The sequence below is a fragment of the Vombatus ursinus genome, unplaced genomic scaffold, assembly GCF_900497805.2.
Source record: "Vombatus ursinus unplaced genomic scaffold, bare-nosed wombat genome assembly UNPS02014830.1, whole genome shotgun sequence".
Lineage (NCBI taxonomy): Eukaryota > Metazoa > Chordata > Mammalia > Diprotodontia > Vombatidae > Vombatus > Vombatus ursinus.
Genome location: NW_020954608.1, coordinates 13,417,512 through 13,439,732, shown reverse-complemented (window position 1 = coordinate 13,439,732; position 22,221 = coordinate 13,417,512). Strand labels below are relative to the sequence as shown.

Below are 22,221 nucleotides of genomic sequence, written 5' to 3'. Positions count from 1 at the left end.
TGTAAACTCAAATGAGAATTTCTGAAATCCACAGCTAATGAGGTCCCAGGAAATATGATGTTATTTTTTCTAGTTCTGATACTGGACAGTTGAATGTTCTACCTGCTTCAGGTCAGATTACTTTCTATATGACTTGATGTGAGTTTTGGTGGCTCAGAGAAACAATAAAGGCTGTAAATTATATACCCTTGTAGTACCTTTGTAAACAAAAAGCATACACATTTGCCTTTCATCCTCAGTGATTTTGTACACCAATGCTTTCTACTCTTCCCCCTCCTTGAGCCACATTTAGAGAAGGGGAGTGATCTTTGAATTGAATAATATGTCACCTAGATTTCTGGATGTATGTAGAACTTGGATTGTAAACAATACATATGTTGCACTGTTTTATTTTTACAATACATATTGTAAGCAACATATATGTATGTATGTATTTAAACATAAAAATATCTTTGATTTTTATTTTTTCTGCATTCTGATCCTTAATAGAAAATGATTTAGCTTTTAATTAAATTAACCGTTTTACCAGTAGGTGTCACCATAGGCATTTTTCCAAGACATCAGAATTAATGGTGTCCAATTTAGAATTCAAAGTTGCCAAGCCCTGTGGCTATTTCACTAAAGAATGATTCATACCACAACCTTCAGTTTATTACGAAAGAAAAGTTATGTCTCTCCCTCCCCCTTTCTTACAAAGTTCATTCATGGACAACTGGAGAAATGGCTGTTAGTGCTTACTGGGATACTTTTTTTTTTTTTTGTGCGGAATCTTCATGGAACTCTTCCATTCATAAAGTTTTTTTTACCACAATGAGGGAGACAGAGGAGATGAGCAGTAATGACAGGAAAGCAGCAGTTGGTGCCAATAATGCTAATGAAGGCACCAGCCTCTCTATGTGACTGAAGCTACCTAAAGGCAGATTGTAAAAATAGAGATGGTCCAAGCCACTGTGCTGGTATTCTCTACACTGGCCCTTGCACTGTGACTATAAAGTTAAGTATGTTGGCGAGATGCAATGCAAGGGAGCCAGGTGAAACCTCACTGTAAGAAAGCAAATTTGTCAGGTTGTTTGGGTTGCTTTCTGTGTCTGCCTGTCATATTCCTCTAAGGAATGGACCTCTATGGGAGTCCGATGAAGCCCATGGACCCCTTTTCAGAAAACTGTTTTTAAATGCATCAAATAAAATAAATAGGATTAAAAAGCAAACTGATATACTGAAATGTAGTTATCAAATAGTTAAAAAAGACAGTCCCCAAGTCCAAAACAAGTTCATGGACTTCAGGTTAAGAGCCCATGTTCTAAGTCATACAGATCTCTGTGGGAGATATTATTATGTATTGAACCAAACAGTCAGTTGCATGGGATCTTAAGCAAAGAGGATAGCACAGAGTTGGGCAATGAATGCTATGTGCATTGGGGGGGCGATATGAATTTTCTATTAACCTGATATTTGTCGTATCCAGAGGAACAGTTCTTGCTTCCCTCTTGCCAGGCCCATTGAAGTAAAGAGATTTCCCATCACTGAGTGTTCCACAGCCTGTTCCCACCTGACCTCCAGTTATCTTGTACCAGAGAGGGCTGAGTTTCCCCTCAAACCTGTCGAACATCTCATTGTGATTAGGCACATTAGATACACAGGTTCCGTGTGAGGCTTCAAAAAGAAAGAAAGAAAGAAATACATAGGAAATGCTTTGTTGAAGCTGTGAAATGTTAGAGGCAGATTCAGAATATGACAAAAAAGGTACTTTTAATTTTGCACCAGATTATTATGGAAATGGTATAAAAATAAAAAATGTATACTTCTCAATTGCCAGGAGTAATCATTATTATTGCTACCACAATCAATGAGATTATTTCTACTTCCAGATAACGTTTTATTGTGAGGAGAGACATATGGAACTTAGTTTTCTCAGTTCATGTTGCTCTAACACAGTTTTTGTAAATTGAAGAGAAATAGGTTAAACTTGGTGTGTGTATAACAATTAGACATGCTGAGTTGCTGCTCTCCTTAAATAGAAGATTCGTCAGGGTGGCAAATGTAATTGGTTGTGTCAATCACAGCTTTAAAGGAAAAAAAAACCCACAAAAAATCTCTACCATCCCTGAAACCACAAGCAAACAGCATTCCCTGTAGAAGGCCTGTCACAACATATGTTTGGTTTTGGTCATATGCCATCTCCAGACCAGGGGACTAAGAACCAGAGAAATCCTTTTGAAGCCCCTCCAGATATTTTCTACAGCAACCTTTTAAAGTTTAGTCTTTTTTCCCTATCCTCCTCTTTAATCTCAGCTGTTTTTCCAGAATCAATATCCAAAGTTATAGTCCGAACACACTATTCTTGTATGTTCTCTTGTAATGTTCCCTTTCAGCAGTACTGGATATATTGACCCATCAATTGTAGTTGTCTAAAAAAACCTTTTTTTTTCCCAATGAAATTTGTGTCACCAGAGTTCTCTTCTCTCTGCCCAGAACAACAATATTTATCAGATTTAAAAGATCTTCTTGTTTTCCTCCTTGCCCTGATTTCCAGGATTCTTAGTTTTAGAGGACAATAGTAAAGTCTGAACTTGACTTGATCAGGGTTGGATTATTATCAAAACATGTATCTGTCCTCCCCTCCCCTCCCAAAAAGGAGAAGAGCAATAACAATACTATTCTTACCTGTATAACCCAAATCACAGAAACAAACCCCTGAAACACAGTCCCCATGGCCACTGCAGTAGTTGGGACAAGGCTCAGAGATATAAACTCCATCTAGCCCAAATGGGGGAGCATTTTTCTGGGTACTACTCTCCTGGATCCAGCGGAATCTAGTTTTGCTGTTGGGAAAAACAAGAGACTTGTTAGTATTGCTATTATTTATTCCATTAGTAAAGTGGCTAATTGTTATGCATACCAAAAATTAATTCTTAGATAGGTCTGACAAATTCAAGAGAAACTGATACTTACCATATCTTACCATATGGTACCATATCTTACCAGTGGTATCTTACCATACCACTCTCCCTATACCTCCCAACTCAGTGCAGCCTAGTGCATGGAGAAGGATGGTGGTGGCAGAGAGTGAAGGGAATGGAGGGTGAGAGACAAATACTCTGTCCCACAAATATGGACTGATGGACATTCAGTTGAGTAATTGAGAGTGGAGAGAGGAAAAGTGAATAACAATTGGATGGGATATTAGATCATCTGGTCATATGAGTGTGTTCATGATGTCAACACTCCTCTTTCCCTTTCCACCTACCTCATTCCCTACATCTTTCTCATTCATTCATTCATTCATTCATTAAACAAATGATTATTAAGGCTCTACTGAGATACTGTAATAGGCACTTACGCTACAAAATATATATGAAATTAACTCTGCTCAAGGACTTTACAACAAAATTTGGGAGAGGGATTGTAGATAGATAACTATGACATGAGAAAGAGTAAGGCAAAGGACAAATTCAGGTAAAGTAGTGAGAAACTTGCAGAGGCAAAGTTAGTTTTCACTTGGGGGAACAGAATGCTGGGAAGTCTTCAGGGAAAAATGAGCATCTGGACAGAAGAGAAAGACTTAAAAGGACGGAAATGGGAAGAATCTATTCTAGATACAAGACATGGTGTAAGCAAAGGCACTGAAAAACAAGAATGAGAGATGGAGGGGAATTCCTCTTGACTAGAATGTGGAGTCAGTAAATGAGAGTAGTACAAATTAAACCTGGAATTAAAACCTGAATTAAAACCTGGAAAGGTGTAATAGAAGGAAAATTGTAAAGGTAAATGAGTTCCATTAGCAGTTTATGCTTTTATTTTATAGACAGTAGTATGTCACTGAAGGGGTGTGTGTGTGTGTGTGTGTGTGTGTGTGTGTGTGTGTGTGTGTGTGTAAGTGGAGAAGTGACCTGAACAAAAGAGCATATCGGGAAGGTTACTTGAGCAATAGAATGAAAGATAATTTGGAGAAGAAACAGACTGTAGGAAGGAGAATAGTAAGGAGTCCCTTATGATAAACTAGGCAAGAAGAGATTAAAAAGACTAATTGCAGTGAGAATGTCAAGCAGATGATGGATATGAGGAAGATTGTGGAGGTGGAATTGTTGGTGCTTGTCATTCTTTACAACTCAAAGAGGAGATAAGAGGGCTAGGGTAAGTGAGAAGACAAGGGAGGAGAGGAAAGAGGGGGAGAGGAGGAGAGAGAGATAGGAAAGAAAGACAGACAGGCAGAAAAAGTATTATTTTGAGGGTACGAATGAATGCCTGCAAGGATAGTGGTTCTATTTACAGAAATTTGGAATGCAGAGAGAGAGAAGATATTGGAGTGAACAAGAAGAATTCACCAAGGACATGTTGAATTTGAGGTGTCATTCAGATATCTAGTGATTATTCAGAAATATAAAATACAAACCTCAGCTTTGTGGAGAGGGTGAAGGTGGTGACATAGATTTGGGAGTTGTGTCCTTAGAGGTGATAATTGAAGCTTGTAGATTCAGTGGGAGAGAGATCATGGGAGAAGGTTCAGGGTATAAGGTTGAGGGGGAGAACTCTGAGGTGAAAAAGGAGAAGGACGAGAAGCAATGAAGGAAATCCTATTTGGATTTTGCAGTGGTGAAGGTCAGAGATTGAATCTGGGGAGGAAAATTTGGGAAGATTCAAGAGAAAGAAGAAGAATGACCTGAGTTGAAAGAAAGACTTGTGTTTAAGGAAGAAAAGCAGAAGAGTTCAGGGAGAAGAACATGAGCAGAAGGACTGAAAGAAGAGCAGAAGGGCCAGAGAAGGAGAAAGTAAGAACAGAGTAAAGAGAAGGAAGTTGGTGAAACAAGAAAAAGAAGTTGGGTGTGGTTGTCAAGGCACTAACAGGAGCTAATAAAATGAGAATAATTTACCAGAGAACTTGGCTACAAGAGATGCTAACAAGAACAACAAAAGATTGACAAGATTGTATTATGTCCTTCAAGAAACCTTTCTTATATCCTCAAGATGCTAGTTCCCAACCATGCCCCACCTGAAATTGCTTTATATCTATAGCACAGTGCCTGGCACATAATGCTTAATACATTTTCTTTCTCCTCTCTTCCCCCCTCCCTCTTTCTCCACCCCTCTCTCCTACCCCCCATCTCTTCCCCCCCCCACTCCCCTTTCCCCTTCCCCCTTCATATCTCCTTATTTTATATACATGTTGCCCTTTGAAGACAGGCACTGTTTTATTCTTATGTTTGCATTCCCATTGCCCAACACACTGCTACAAATAGAAGATGCTTAATATTTGTTCAATTTAATAGAATCTCTGCTCCAAGTGCAGGCCAGTCTTTGTCTTGAAAGAGAAAGTAAAGGGGATTGAGAAGCTCACCTCCACTCTCTAGGTTATTGGGAAGAATGATTTTTTTTTAAAGTGAAAACAAAGAAAGAAATAGAATTGACAAAGTACAGGGTCATCTTGACCTAACAAGGTCACAAATGACATATAGAGGAGAAGGGGAATAAGGATCACTAAACACCTTAGTAGCAGATATGGAACTTTTCCTGAAGTGGAGGAAGAGGGAGTCTTAAGAAGAAGCAGCTGCTTGTTTTCCAAAGAATGATGATACTGATACACAGGGGAGATATCATCCAGGACAGACTAGAGGAAGCAGATATGAGTATTGGTGGTATTTGGTGATTTCCTTATGAGAAGAACTGGGGCAGTTAATTGTCAACTTGATAATAAAAGTAGAAAAGACCATACAGTCTTCCCTGGGCACAGAAGTAGCATGCAGTGCAGAACCTTACAAGCCTTGTCAAATCTGATGATTATTACCCACTTCTGGTGTTCTACCTAATCAACCATAATCATAATTGATATTACCTTAGCTTGCTTGAAAGCAATTCAGAAAGCTCTGCTAGCGAAATGATGTCTTGGGTAATTAATTGAAGGCATTAAAGTCACTCGTATTTTCATCATAATTAAGGCTTCAAAAGTGAAAGGAAAATTTGGGAAATGGTAAAAAAGATGGTATCTAAGAAAAGGATTCTGGGCCATAGCTGGAGAAATAAGAAGCTCCTGGACAGAGTGCATTCAATTTGGACTAGTGAGAATGTGTTTTCCTAGGGCCTTGCAAATCTCATCGAAATGTTTTAAGCTGAAAAAGAGAGGAAAAATTTCTTACATATATCCATCCATCTATTTATCCATCCATCTCTCTCTCTCTCTCTCTCTCTCTCTCTCTCTCTCTCTCTCTCTCTGTCTATCTATCTGTCTATCTAACATAGAAACAGGAAGACAAAATCCAAGAAAGAGGTTGCCACAAAACTCATGGCTTCAAGTGTCAGAAGGATGGCTAATCAACAGATCAAACTAGAAATCCCAACATGAAGAGGCAAATTTGATATCAAAGGTATCAGTGAAGCTTGGGATTACAGGATCATAGGTACGGACTAGGTTTAACCCAAGAGGTCATCTAGTCTAACTCCCTCAATTTACAAATAAGGAAACAGATACAAAAGTGGAGGAACTTATATAAGTTCAAATAGGTAGGAAGTAGAAGAGCTGGGGGCTTCCATAGTGGGAATATGGCAGAGGAAAGGTATATTTTATTCAAAAGAAAGAGTACAGTTAAAGGGGTTATGGGGGGCAGAATAACATTGTATATTATGGAGGTATAAATAGATGAGGAATCCAGGAAACATAATATGAGTTAGGGGAAGAATATGGTACAAAATATTTGGGTGCAGATAACAAGAAAGCCATTTTCATCAATGAATACAACAGATCACTTGGACAGAAAGAAGAAACAGATCATGATCCTGGCATGGTATCATTACATAGTATTGATGGGGGACTTTAAGTCTCTAACACACTGAATGGATTTCTTTCTCTCTGCCAAAAATAAATAAATGAATAAAAAAGGAATTTGTTAAATTCTTAACTGTTTTCCAGGAAAATAGTTTCTCGACTTGTTCTAATGATTATTCCACACCAGTGGAATGAAGGTAACCAGAGAGGGGAAGCTTTAGGTCAATGCATTTGATTTTGATTTCTAGAAAAATTCAATAACGTCTTTATTATTATAAAGATATGTCTGTGTAATCTGTGCCTAGAAGTAGTTTGTGTCTAGAGAAGTAAATAGTCATCACAAAGAATCAGGGCAGCTTCAGTAAGAATAGGTCTTTCCAGAATAAACAAATTTTATTTTTTGATAGGATTCCCAGATAAGAGAAATGTTCTAGAAAAGCATTTGCCTAAATTTTAACAAAGCATTTGACAAAGTCTCTTATCCTCTGAGTATTGTTCTTTAGTAAATAGGTGTAGAAAATGTGACAGATTAATGAAGGCTGCCACTTATGGCAGGAGATGAGGACTTAGATGTTCAAATAATTTCTATGCTTCCCCATCACTGGAGTGAAAATAGCAGGAAAAATGGAGAAATTATGTATGTAAATATAGCCACACGATTATGTTTCTGATTCTCAAAGAGTTTTAGCCACTTAATCAGTGAATTGAAAATCTTTTTTTATTGTTATTCTAAATCATCTACTTTTGGCAAACATACTGAATTTAACAGACACCTGTTGTTTACTAGCTTCAAAAAATTTAAGGGATTCAGATTGACTTTTGAGAAGTCTGTCCTACTGTCTGTAAATGCTTCAAACAGATACTATGTAAGTTCCTGTTCAGGCACCTAAATGGGTAAAGGTATACACATTTTTTCTCCAGCAGAGAAAATTTTAAAAAGTGAACAGGTACCCCCTTAGAACATTGTTATTGTTGAGTTGTTTCAGTTGTGTCCAAGTCTCTATGATCCTGTTTGGAGTTTTCTTGGCAAGAGTGGTTTGCCATTTCATTCTCCAGCTCATTTTACAGATGAGGAAACTGAAGCAAATGGGGGTTAAGTGACTTGCCCAGGGTCACACAGGCAGTAAGTGTCTGAGGCTACATTTGAACTCAGGTCCTCCTTACTCCAGGGCCCAATCTATCCACTGTGCCACCTAGTTCTTTAAAGTAGCCCAAAAGAAAATTATAACTGATTCAGAGACCTTTGTCTTTAAGAAGCAAAGTATATTATTAGAGTCCTAGGAAGTTTGGGTTAAGGGGTTTCATTATTATATTGAAAAAGTAAGAGTACTTCATAGGACCATAGTTGTAGAGCTATAAGGGATCTTATAGGTCAATCTAGTTCAACCTCATTTTACAGATGAGAATATCGAAGGCAAGAGAAGGTAAATAACATACACAGAATCAAACAGAAAATAAGTTACAGAGTTGGAATTAGACTCAAATCCTATGACTTTGACTTCAGTGCAGCATTTATGTAGTAGTGGAATAGTGTTGTGAGTTAGCCTCTTTAGCCAAAGGGCAGCTGGGTGGCACAGTGGATAGAACATTGGGCCTGTAGTCAGGAAAATCTGAGTTCCAATCCAGCCTCAGACACCTACTAGCTGTGTGACCTTGAGCAAGTCACTTAATCCTGTTTGTCTCAGTTCCATCTGTAAAATGAGCTGGAGAAGGAAATGGCAAACCATTCTAGTATCTTTGCGAAGAAGACCTCAAAAGGGGTCATGAAGAGTCAAACATAATTGAAATGACTGAACAACAACAACCATAAATTTGTCATATCCCCTGATATTGACTCATTGCCCCTATCAGGCACTCTTAACTATTTTTATTTCATGGACCATTTTGGCAGTCTGGTAGGATTTTTGATAAGTGTATTTCTATTATATTGAAATCTGAATAACTTTTTCAATATATATATATATATATATTTGATAACTATTTCAATATAATTGAAATACAGTTATATATGTATATATATGTGTATAAATATATACATATACACATTTACATATATAAATATATTAAAAAATCACAACTTCAGACAACCTTGGTCTAGTTGGATTTCTCAGTAAAAAGGCTCTTTCTCTGCTCTAGGAAGTCATGTTGAAAGGATCTATAATTTTTTCCTCTCAGTTCCAATCTCCAAGTCAAATACAGCATTAAGGCAAAACACCTCATAAAATCCCTTTCTTCTCCAGGGATGTTTCCCCCTTAATTACCTTCTTCAAACTACATTCCTCTTCTAGATATACCCCCATGCTCAGGCAAATGTCTTGATGAAGAGAAGAAAAGCTGATTTTCTCCAGCTTTTATTTGCTTTCATGCCCACATTTGTTGTCCTATGCACAGGTGCAGGAGTGAATATTTTGAAACATACTGGGCCTATGTGTAGGAGAGCATGAATGTGTGCCCAGAGCACACCATTATATTTTTGTATTCTGTGGAGGAGTCCTGTTTTACTGTGGCTCTTCTGTATGTATCTCAGTTGGTGGAGAAGTGATCTGCCAGCACATATTTGTGACAGTTCACTTCTTCCCCTGGCAGAATGCAGAATCAGGAAAATTAAGACAAATAGTCTCCACCTTTGTGAAAGTTAGCTTAGCATTATTTCTGGGAGAAACAATATTCTAGTAGCCATTGTAGGCATGCTGCCTTGTGGCAAAATATCTCCAAATGCTTAACACCGAAAACTCTCAGTTTTCTAACAGCTCATCTGGAGGAATCTGCAATCTTCTGAATGTGCCATAGACAGTATAAAAACAGGCCGTCTACCCAGGCTGAAATGCAAACATGTTTAGAGTTTTTTGGTAGCCAATTCTTCGTGTGTGTGTGTGTGTGTGTGTGTGTGTGTGTGTGTGTATGTATGAACACCATCAAACAAACAGCCTGGACAGCATTCAAATAACCCAAAGAAGCTGGATTCCAACAGGAAAAGACTATCTTCCAATACCCCAAGGTCAAAAAAAATGATACTGTCACATCAGAAGCCTTATAATACTGGCCCAATCGGTGATGGCTGGGATGAACTTCTGTTGTTTCTGATTGGCAGCTTTTTTGATCAAGTTATTCTAAGCAATATCAAAAAGACTCTGCTGTGTCATATTCAGCTGTTCCTAGTTGGCTCTGGGAAAATGAAAAGAGCTAGCTCCGGATTTGTGGTCCTTGGCAGACGCCATGTAGCTCCATGTAGCTTTTACTGGCTAGGTGCAGAATACTTCCAGCACGCTGATCTCACAGTAAAAAAGGCAGGCATATCATGCTTTCTTAGCTGTGGCAAGCCATTGCTACCCATCTTAGCAGAAGGGCGTGATCGTATCAGAAACGAACAGGGAAAGTAAGGCAGAAAGCTTAAGTAATATCTACATAATCTAATACAAATGAAAATTTAATTAGAGGAGCCCCAGAATTTCCTTTGGGGCTAGACTAAAAGGAACCTGTATGTTGCCGGGGGCTGGCAGCTAGGTAGTGCATGGGGATAGAGCGGTGGGTCTGGAGTTAGGAAGACCTGAGTTCAAATCTGACCTCAGACCACTCACTCACCCTGGGCAAGTCTGAACAACGTAAACTCTGAATGAATGAGCAACAGCCACCACTTCAATAACGGCAGGTGTCCTGATCCTACCTCTGGCTGTTCTCTATTACCCTTCCTTGAGGCAGTTGGATAAGACCGTTCCTCATCCGCTAGTCTAAGATAGGTGACTTCATTAGACTGGAGCTCCTTCAGAGCAGGGGCTACTTTTTTCCTCTTTGCACCCCCAGCAATTAGCACAGTATCTGTCACATAGGAAGTACTTAGGAGGTATTTATTGACTGACTAAATTCATTTCCTCCAGTGCTTGATCCTTCTGACTTTTCTAATGCAATAGAGGCTGAGTTCTTCCTTTGGCCATCATCCCTGTGTGTTGAAAGTCCCACACGCAGAGATCTCTTTTGTCATTTCTCATGGGCAAGGGGGAAAGAGCTTTAGGAATCATCTATGCCCTGCCCCCAAAGACTTCCAGGAGATGTAGCCTTAGGTACAGTGAGGGACAGGGGAGCTGAAGCAGGCCGGGAAAAGTGAAACACCCAAGTCCCTGCCCCAGCCAAACAGCTTTGGTGTGAAGGAAACACTACCATCTACTGCTCCAAACGAGTCTGGGAAAACTTAAATTCCAATTCCTTCCTGTCTGTATGTCTTTAGGCAATCCCTTTAAACTCTAGGTGACTTTTATTTCTCCTCATCAGTAATAGCTCTTTTGGTGGCTTTTTTTTAACTTGCAAAAACTATATTTAAAGTTGCTAAACTTTTTGGAGAGGGGAGGGAATGGAGAATACACATATTGCCATATTCCACAACCCAACAAACACAAGTGAGTAGGGCTGAAATACAGGTTCATGAGTGGTTCGCATCTCACAGCTCAGGGATGGTTCCAGATTTGATTCATTCAGTTCTGTAGTTGGGTCTGACTCTTTGCGACCTGTATGGGGTTTTCTTAGCAAAAATATCTGAAGGGGTTTGCCATTTTCTTTCTCCAGTGGTTTAAGGCAGACAGAGGTTAAGTGACTAACCCAGGATCACACAGCTAGTGAGTGACTAAGGTGAGATTTGAACTCAGGTTTTCCTGACTTTAGGCCCCAGTGCTCTATTCACTGAGCCATCTAGCTGCCTCTATTAAAGTGGTAGTGGAGTAGTATTCAGCAGTGAACTATATAAGCAGATCAACCCTAGCCTCTGCCTGTACCATAGGAGTCAATTGGTTGCTTAAACACCTGAATTTTTTGTTTATTTCACCCAATAGCTATCTGCCCAGTGGGTATCAGTAGTAGTGAGGCTCTGTCCTAGTTTGAGGGTGTGGAGGGTAAAGCCCCCTACTATTTTATCAAGTCTGACTAAACTGCTAAGTAAAGATAAAGATTCTTTGGCTTTTGATTTAGAGTTGCGAAGTGGCTAAGTAGATGGGCTATTAAATGAAGAATTTTGGGATCTTTTTTTTTTTTGAGGCGATCAGGGTTAAGTGACTTGCCCAGGGTCACACAGCTAGTAAGTGTATGAGGTTAAATGAAAAGATTTTGGTTGGTAGACACATGGACAAAAGTCTAGGCAGACATCAGAATACTGTGTAGCTGATAAAGGAGAGTGAGTCAATGGCTGACTGACAAACACATTGTGCTAACTCCTGGTAGAGACAAACACATAGCTAGGTTGCCATGTTTTCTTATCGCTCCCACCTTAGTTTTCTGGGAAATTTACATAGAAATCTTACAACTTTGACTTTGGTCTTGTAGAAGGCCCTTTTGGGGAGGAGATGAAGGAAAGAAGGATGGCGGAAGTTATGTAAAGAAGAACAAAACTCTGTAATAACTCACGCTAGCATTCAGACATAATGCGTCTTAAATTACGTCCAACAAACACAACAATGATAGGCAGAGGGACACTCAATAACTGTTCACAGTAAAACTCTTATAGCACAATTAGCCTACAAGGCAGTCATTAATGCTATCCCTTTGATGCCTGTGTTAAGCGGTTCCACTGCATTCAATTTAGCTAATTTTAACAAACTTTTATTAAGCATCCATCATGTGAAATGCACTCTGCTACACCCTGGGGAAACAAATTCAAGACCAAAAGAGTTCCTGCCCTCAGGGAGCTTCCATTCCACTGGGAAAAGCACATACATGCATAGAATAAAGGGAACACTAATAACTGAAGGAATCAGGGAAAGAGTTTCACAAAGGAAGCTGCAAATGAGCTAAGCACTGCATTTGGGAGGTGCACAAATCAAAAAGGCCTCACACAGACACACAAGCCTAGATGAAAACAAAAAACAAAACTTTCCCATGTTGGGTACTCTATATATGGGTTCTGCTTTTCAAAAGATGGGTTCTTGGGGCAGCTAGGTGGCACAGTGGATAAAGCACTGGCCCTGAAGTCAGGTGGACCTGAGTTCAAATTCAACCTCAGACCAAACACTTGACACTTACTAGCTGTGTGACCCTGGACAAGTCCCTTAACCCCAGCCTAAAACAAAACAAAACAAAAGATGGGCTCTTGTTTATGGTATTCTTGGCTCTGAATAGCTGGTCTCTACGAATTCTTTTTTTTTTTTTTTTTTGGCTAGGCAATGGGGTTAAGTGACTCACCCAAGGTCACACAGCTAGTAAGTGTCAAGTGTCTGAGGCCAGATTGAACTCAGGTCCTCCTGACTCCAGGGCTGGTGCTCTATCCACTGCACCACCTAGCTGCTCCCTCTACTAATTCTTATGAAGCAGCTAGGTGGCACAGTGGATATAGTATTGGGCCTAGAGTCAGGAAAACTTATCTTCCTGAGTTCAAATCTTGCTTCAGACATTTACTAGCTGTGTGACCCTGGGCAAGTCACTTAATCCTGTTTGCCTCAGTTTCCTCATCTGTAAAATGATCTGGAGAAGGAAATGGCAGACCACTCCTGTATCTTCACTAAGAAAACCCCAAATGGGGTCACAAAGAGTCGGGCATGACTAAAAAATTATTGAACAATAATAATTCGTATGTTGCTGTGTACAAAAACTATAAGAAATAGGCTTCAGAAACATCACATAGAAAAATGAAAATGGCCTGCATTACCTGGATGCAAGAGACCTTGGAACAACAATGGTAATTCTTGTCCACACCTCGAAGTCCCCAGTATAATACACAGTGGGTTCACTCAGTTCCCTGGAGCTTCCTTCGCATCCTTTGCCTCCAGGGGATGCTGGATAGCACCCTTCCTTCACCAGGGACCAGAAGAGGCCAGCATCATGGGAATACTGCAGAAGGACCGGTGCAGAACTGCTGAACTGATTAGTGCACCCTATGTTCAGCTGGAAAAGGAGGGATAGGATTACAGAAGATCCTGGTTCAAATCAATCAGTGAGGCAGTCAAAGATTATTTATTTATTGAATGCTAATTATTCACATGTCTGACATGCAATATGTTCTGTGGCAGCCAAATTGTTCATCAATTTGTCATCAATTTGTAATCCTCAACTTTATGTAAATGAATCCTAATCATGGACCCAAGACACTTTGGCAGCCTCTGAAGAATGCTAGGCATGGATGTACGTAGACTTGGTTTCAGATCCTGCCTTTGAAATTTACTAGCTGTGTGACTCTGGGCAAATGCTTAACTTCTCTGAGCCTAAATCTCCTCATCTGTAAAATGGGGATAGCCCATAATTTACCAGACAGAATTTTTCAAATGAGATAATGTATAGAAAGTATTTTGCAAACCTTAAAGCACTATATAAATGGTAGTTGTTGATACTAAGTATAGAGCTGTGATTTTGTTGGCTTAAAAGCATTCACAGGCTTGAGAAACTCCTGGTGAGGAAATGCTCTCTCACAATGCAGATTAGCACCTTAGAGTCTCAGCCATTTATACCTCTGAGGTAGACTGTAGGTGCAGGTCCTGTCTTCCTGACTTCCAGCCCAGCTCTCTATCTAGTTCGATGGCATGCTGCCTTTCTTATATTTTCATTTTCCTTATTCTTTCCATCTTATGTTAGAGGAAGTTCAGATAGAAATTGTTCTGGGACAAGGGCCTATCTGACCACTCATCTTTTACGTTGAATATTCATAGACAAGAGGTGTCAAACATGTAGACACTCCTGAGTGTGGCCCTAACCAGAGTAAAATGTAATGGTGAAATCATTAAGGAAATAAAAAATACAATAAAACATTGATAATACTATATTTTAAAACTAAGTCAATATGCAGCTCAAAGGGAGCCTTATATATGGATTGGTAGAACCTCTTTCTATTTGAATTTGACACCACTGGCCTAGACTCTTGCTCAGGGAGATAAAAAGATGGCTTTATTATTAATTTTATTTCTTAAAATCTTATATTTGATAGAGTTCATATGGAAATGGCCTGAGGATATGTCTTTCTCCTTGTATTGTTCTACTGATTTTGGTGTCATCTTCCTCCTCTTCCTCTTCCTCTTCTTCTTGACAGAACCATCTTGTCTGGTTTCTTAAAATTTAGAGGATGAGCCAAATCAAAGATTGTCAGTGGGAATATGGCCATGGACCAAGAATGAGAGTCAAAAACCTGATATTTTTCCCCATTTCAAAGAAAAGTTAAGAGCCTAGGAAAGGGAAAAGCGGCAACATTGTGAAGGTCTTGTTAAATATAAGGTTTATCTTAGAGTCAATTGTCTTCTCTGATGTTTTTTTTTTTAAACAAAACAAAACAAAACAAAACCAAGTATCTCAAATCTATTTTCCTGCCAGAAGAAATACAAAGTTCAGCAAGAAAACTGTCTATTTAGATAAAAGTGCTAAGCTATTTATTTTACAGGGGTAGTTAATGCACAAAGTGACATAATGCAATCAAGAAACAAAAACATTGCTATACTTTCTAGTGGATTTCATCGAATTATAAAGTGAAGTGCTCTACAATTGACTTTACAATCACTGACTTGCTCAGGGTAACCCAGTGGAACCTAAAGAATTGGATTTGGCATCAAGAGTACTGGGTTTTAATCCTGACTCTCACTTCCTTACTCATGTGATGAGTGGAAAGAGTAGGAGGTTTTTAATCTGAGGATCTCAGTTAGGATCCTGTCTCTAGGATTTTCCTCAGGATCATGCTTAATTAACTTTACCTCTTTAAGGCTGAATCTTTCTTATTTATAAATAAGGGGGGGTTGAGGTAGATGATATCTAAAGATTTTTTTCCAGTTCCTAGGTTATCTGCCATCATGCTAGTTCTCTTCCATTCTGCTTCCCCTCTTACTACATACCGGGTTGTCTCCAGAAGACTAGAGTTGTAAGGGTCCTCAAGAGGTCATTTACCATAGGCTCATACTTTCAAGACGGCAATCATTCATAAGTGACAGTCAGTCACCTTCATTGCTCTAAGGGCGGTTGAGTGAAAGAAATTCCAATCTTCCTTAGTTTCGCTTTCCAAGACAAAAATTATCTCTCAGAAGGGATTTTTAAATTAGCCTATACAAATCCCATCAGGATGTGTTCTTTTTAAGTTTAAAGGATGAGGTTAAGAATATAATTGAGTCTCATCTCTCAGCTGCTTATTCTTATCATCATAACATATTTTCCTCCATATGAAATGATTAAGAAGAGTCTTTGACTGGTATATAGTGAGAGAATCATGTTTACAACCAGATTCAGTGGTATCTTTCAAGTCTAATACTCCTTGACTATACTGTAGTATCTGACACTGTGGACCACCATATGCTTTTCATTTTGTTCTTACCCTTTGGCTCCTGAGATACTGTATTCTCCTAGTTGTCCTAACTCCTTAAACATTCCATCTCCTTCACTGGCTGGACTGTTTCAGGTAGTTTTTTTTACTAAGGGTCCTCTTGGGCATAGTTATCTTGGCAATCTCATTCTCTCCCATAGTTTTAATTTTCACATTTATCTATGCAGGTGACTCCTAAAATCTTTATTTCTAGCCTTCATCTTTCTTCTGTCAAAAACAAGTTTGTTTATCAAATGTTGAGGACTCAGGGAAAGGAGGAACAGCTGTGTGCATGAATCTGTGGGGTACACAGATGCCACCAAGCCCTCTTGGTATCGGGAAGGTAGCATAAGATCTAGTATTAGTCTTGGAATGGCTGGCAACTGGCCTGAGTATGGAGGAAGAAGCTTGAATGATGGCTGAGATTGGGAGTCTGAATGTGAATCAATGCAGAGAACTTTACTCATGGGAGCTTAGAAAGAGTGAGTACAGAGTGACAGAGAGATAGAGGATTCAGGGAATAAGAGAGAATACTCATGCATTTTTTCTATTCTATAATTATTTATGTATATGTTATTCTCCACTACTCTGCTGTAAACTCTGGAAGTTGGGGAAAACGTTATATCAAAACTTAGAATTTCCCCTAGAGACAATAGGTATCTGCTTACAGGGAAGGCTTAAAAATGTTTATTGAACTAAAATTAATTGAATTTGTAAAACAGCAGTGTATTAGTCAAGGTTTTTAAAATACCAGAACTGTCTCATCTTTCAAATGCAGTGAAAAAGCTATTCTTTAGAAATTAGGCATCAAGGCAATCATATAAAGGCAGGTACGTGGCACAGTGGATACAATGCTGGAGTTGGGGAGATGAGTTCAAATTCTTCCTTAGACACTTACTACCTGTGTGGCTCTGGGCAAATCACTTAACCTGTCAGCCTCAGTTTCTTCACCTATAAAACAGGGTTAAAATAGCACCTACCTCATGAAGTTGTTATGAGGTTCAAATAATATAACATGTAAAGCACTTTGCAAATCCTAAGGCACTATATAAATGTAATTGTTATTGTGATAGTGTAAACACACACTCTGAGAGCTATTAAGCTCTGCCCTAACGTAGAGTTCATTTTAAAAGAACACTGTGTATTTTTCAAACTTCCACATGAACAATTTGCACAAATAGTCTTTATTTATTCAAGTGGTCATTAATTCATTCTTACTCAGTTTATTTCCTTTTAAAGGGATAGAAAATGAATAACAATCATTTCATCATTATGCAATATGGGAGCCATAAATCAATGCAGAAATAAAGGGCAGATGTCACTACTGTGATAGGCTAATTAATGCTTTTTTGTCATTATTCTGCCAGTTGTTTGAAGAATTGACAACATTTTAGGTATCGTTAACCATCTCTTTATTTAGATGGTATATCAGGTGTAGAATTATGTTGACTATAACACCTACAGCGTAGTGATTTTGTCACTCATTAAACAGAAAAGGTGTCAAGACAGTAAATCATATGTATATATTTCTGGAGATGCATTTACATATTGAAGTTTTTAACATTTTGGGAAGTGCTAGCATAGAATGTAAATTCATCTATTGAGAGTGAAGTTTTTCACTTGAAATCTAACGCTAAAACTTAAATTGGTAATGATAATATTTTACCAGTTATTTTTAAAGACTAGCTTCAATATTTATAGAACTACGGGAATTATATTTGAAGAGTTACCTGTAAACATCTGGTTTCTTTAATAATTCTATTTGTAAATTATTTAGTGTCTCTACCTACCAATTATGTAAGGACCATGTAGTTGTGCTAGCTCATTAAAACTGCATTGCTTTCCACCCTTGGAATTCACCAATGGGATTTCATTATAAACTCAATAAAATTTTGATTAGGATCCTGAAACAACAGCTTGTCAAAGCAAATACTTACTATACATGTTGACATGTTGTCACAATGCTGAAAAATTTGGTGCAACAAGCTTTTAAAAGAAAAATGATAATTGGAGTCGAAATTTACAGACAAGGAAGTATAATTATTTGCAAAAAAAAAAACTTCCCACAATGAAAGCATAAAATAGCTTGTGAAGTTCTTAAAGCACTTCTAAGTGAAATAAGAAAGTTCATGCATTCCCATTTGGAACTATGACATTCATTAAATCACAAGTGGGATAAAGTACTAAGTTAATTTTCTTTTAAACTCTCGAGTTCCATGTGTACTCATTGAAATATAATGACATAGTCACTACTTATGAGGCTCATTAAAAACTGACAAGCTGTTTCCTTTTGAGTAGAACTAAAAGCTTTGCCCTTCTATAGTTAACTACACTTTCTTCAACCGAGGTCCTTCTTTAATAAAATATAAAGAACACATTTCTATTCTTTGTCTCTTCTACTCTTGAGGAACAGGGACATATTTTGTTCCTTGACTTGCTACAAGGGGAAGGGAATGGACCTGTAACCTGAATAGACTAATATATAGGGCTGACTAGGCTGGGACTGGACTTGTAGTTTCACTGCTATAGGGAAATCCCAGATGCATAAACTTCCTTTAGCAATTCGAGTTAGCATTTTCTTTGCAACTTATAGTGTTACACGCCTGTCTAGAACACTGAGAAGTTAAGTGACTTGCTCAGAATCACAGTCTATGTCAGAGGACTAGAGTCTAGGTTTTTCTGGTCCTGAGACTGGCTCTCTGTCCACTATACCACACTGCTTTTGACTCACTAGAAGGAGTCTGAAACAGAGACTATGCACAAATACCTTGAACTGCAGGACATATCCAGGTTTCAGAGATAAATCTCGAGTTACTGCAAATCGATCTCCATCTGATTTCCCAAATATCATGGCTGATGGAGTAGCAGAACAGAAAGTTTCATTTTTAACCATTCCTTCATTAGCCAACATCAGCCACACGCTCATCTGATTCATGGGGTAATCAAAAGCTGGTTTTTCATAAAAGTTCTAGTAGAAACAAACAAAAAAAATACTGTAACATAGCAGCACTGTAACTTTAGAAAATGAACTTATATTGATTGATGGTCAATGCCATAACAAATATACATTTCTAGACTACAGTGATTATATCTTTCTACTGAATGCAAAAATATTTTCTAAGCATTCACTTCATTTCACTTGAGGACTTTGCTTACCCTTCAGAAACTTCACATCTGAAGACAATTTGTGAGCTAGGTAGTGTTAGCATTATACTAACATTTAGCGGAACCATGGAGAACTGTTTGTTCACGGTTGAATAAAAAAATCTTTAAGAGGCGAAGTCCTCAATCCCTTATATATGAAACTTTTTTTAGTTCTGGAATCCACCTACAATAAGGCATAATTACCTGAGGTAAAGTTGGGTTGATGACTGGGATGATCTGCTTCTGCTTTTCAGACAAAATGATGATATCATCAATTGCCCACTGATCATAGTCTTCACCTGAGAAAACTGGCTGCCACCAGCGGAATCTAGTGCAAGGGGTCTTTGCAGCTGCTGGAAGCTCTAGATAGACAAACCTAAAGAAAAGTCAGTTATCCATGTGTAAGAAAAGTGAAAGCAATATTTCTCTTAGTTATAAATAGCAAGGGGAAAATAATATTTAGTTATTGTACAACTGAAAAAAAAAAGAGTTTCTGGTTTGGCCATGTTGGCATGAAGTTTGAAGAATGTAGGGAAAGAAGACCATACATTCAGAAGTTAAAGGGACTGAGAATCCACTGAGGCCAAACACCTTATTTCATAGATGAGGAATCTAAGATACAGAGAAGTTAATAGACTTGCCAAGAGTCACATAGATAGTAAGTGTTTGAGGCAAGATTTGAACCCAGCGCTTCCTGAATTCAAGTCCAGAACTATATCCAGTTCTCCACACTTCCTCAATACTTCATTTGGTGTGAAATATTTTAGAGAAGAAAAGAAATAAATTTCATCATGGCCTTAGATATTTATTTTGCTTGCCATGACTAAAGTCATATCAAAAGAGAAGTTATAATTTATGTGAAAAAGTGGTTGAGCTTATTTGTGGTATGGAATGGTACTTTGCAAAATGATCTGTGATAGAAACAAGTTTATCTCACTTTAAGAAAAATCTGGATTAAAACACACACACACATTCTTAACTTTACAAAATGTTTTGACATGAGAGCCGTTTAAGTTGTAAACTCATGTATTTAAAATATTTAATGTAAACTTAATTTTTAGTAATTCATCATTGTATAAGGTACACATGTATAAAGCTAGCACATTGGTAGCACCAACATGTCATACACTTAATCATGATTTCTGTTCTACATATAAGTAAGTTTTATCATGATTGCATGAAGTCCACAGTACAGAGATGAGAGAAATAAAGGTAATTTAAAACAGACATAAATGGCTAGATTTTTGTGATATTTAGTGTGTACACTTAGATATTTTACATAATTACACAACCCCAAAAGAAGTATGTTTAAGAAGATTTAAAATAGTCACTTAATTTTTAAAATGATACTATTCAAAAGTTGCCATTTTTCTAAATAAATGTCTTTCTAAAATAATGAATCTTGTAATCATTAGCTATAACCTTTGATCAATAGATGACCATAATGGATTAAGATGGGGCCATGCTGGTCCAGTGCAAAAGTGGCAAGTTGGTTGAGATATTCCTAAAATCATGACATATATAGATGGCAACCTACACTGCTCATGTGTAGGATCAGCCCTAGATGAAGCTAAAATTCTAGATCAAGATAACTGATCTTAAACAGCTGAGCAAATTATTATCAGAGAAGCAATGAAACTTTAAAAAGTCTATTCATTTTTCTGAATGGTCTGGATAGAATGTTTGTCTGGAGTCTGGCAGCTCCTTTTTAAACCATATCTTTGAAAAGCCTTTCACATATTTCAGGTAAGACACTTGAATTAAGAGAAGATTTTTCAAAAAATGCAACCTTTGTACTAATGTGACTTTCTGTGTCTAGCAAAAGTCTGATAGGGGGATATTAATACCTGGGTTTGCTGAAGTCAGAGAAGTACATTTCTGCCAAGAGATGCCAATGGATGCCCCCATTGTTGCTGTACTGAAGCAGGACACCCTCTTCTCTACTATCTGGTTTGTTGCAGGCAGTGCTCTCTCCACCTATTTGAATGTAAAACTGGACAAAATCCACCCAAGAAGTATCCATATCCCAGCTCACCAGTTGTCTCTTTCCAGCCTATCAAAAAAGGAAAGATTAAAAAAACTTACATATAATAATACAGACTTCTGTGATGGTTTTTTTGGCTTTACCTCCCTTAAGTTTCTTTTTTTTCCCACATTTATTTTATTTTTAATTTATGGAATAAAACAAACATTTCCATAACATAATAAAAAAGATGAATGCACACAGCACTGCAAATCTATTATGTACAAATTCCTTTTAAATATATAATAAGGTAATCATATAAATTTTTGTTCTTTTTTCCCTTTTTTCTTCCCTCTCCCCCTGCTCTAGAGATGGCTACCATTAGACACAAATAGGTGTGTGTGTGTGTGTGTGTGTGTGTGTATGTAAAGTTATTCTATATGTACTTCTATTCATCAGTTATTTCTCTAGATGCTGATAGCATCTTTCTTTGCATGTCCTTTATAGTTAATTGGATATTTATACTAGTCAAAATGACTTATTCACTCAAAATCATTCTCAAAACAACATTGCTGTTACTATATACAATGTTCTCTTGGTTCTGCTCATTTTGCTCTTCATTATTTCATGCAATTCTTTCTATGTTTTTCTAAGATCACTGAACTCATCATATCTTAAAGCACAGTAGTATTCCATCACAATCATACACTGCAACTCATTCAGTCATTTCTCAGTTGATGGCCATCCCTGCAATTTCCAGTTCTTTGCCATCACAAAGAGAGTTGCTATGGTACTCCACGTAGTGGCATATAGAAAATGGTGCTACATAGTTGCTGTGGGAACATAAGATTCTTTTTCATTGTGGCTTAAAGGAAAACAGTCTTTGATTTAGTCAGTTTTGATTTGGTGATGGTAACTTCAACCTTGTACACTCATTCTTTTGTTTTTCTTCTTTGATCTATTTTATTAGTCTCTAGACCAGTGATCTAGTAGATAAAGTACTGCATTTGGAGTCAGCAAGACTTGGGTTCAAATTCCACTCCTGAGACTTATTAGTTATGTGATCATGGGAAAACCAGTCAATCTCTGTAACATTCAGTTTCCTCAACC

The 22,221-nt window shown here is 37.9% G+C and overlaps 1 protein-coding gene across 1 annotated transcript in view; it reads right to left on the bottom strand.

The window, feature by feature from the left end:
* The window catches only part of RELN (reelin), a 549,610-nt gene that overhangs the window by 121,659 nt on the left and 405,730 nt on the right, over positions 1-22,221 (bottom strand). Inside the window, exons 25-30 of the mRNA XM_027838603.1 lie at positions 20,996-21,201; positions 19,353-19,524; positions 18,772-18,972; positions 13,383-13,618; positions 2,665-2,822; positions 1,446-1,653 (exon numbers count right to left, since the gene is read on the bottom strand). Of these exons, the coding sequence (XP_027694404.1) occupies positions 1,446-1,653; positions 2,665-2,822; positions 13,383-13,618; positions 18,772-18,972; positions 19,353-19,524; positions 20,996-21,201 (1,181 nt within the window). The remainder of the gene's footprint in view (positions 1-1,445; positions 1,654-2,664; positions 2,823-13,382; positions 13,619-18,771; positions 18,973-19,352; positions 19,525-20,995; positions 21,202-22,221) is intronic.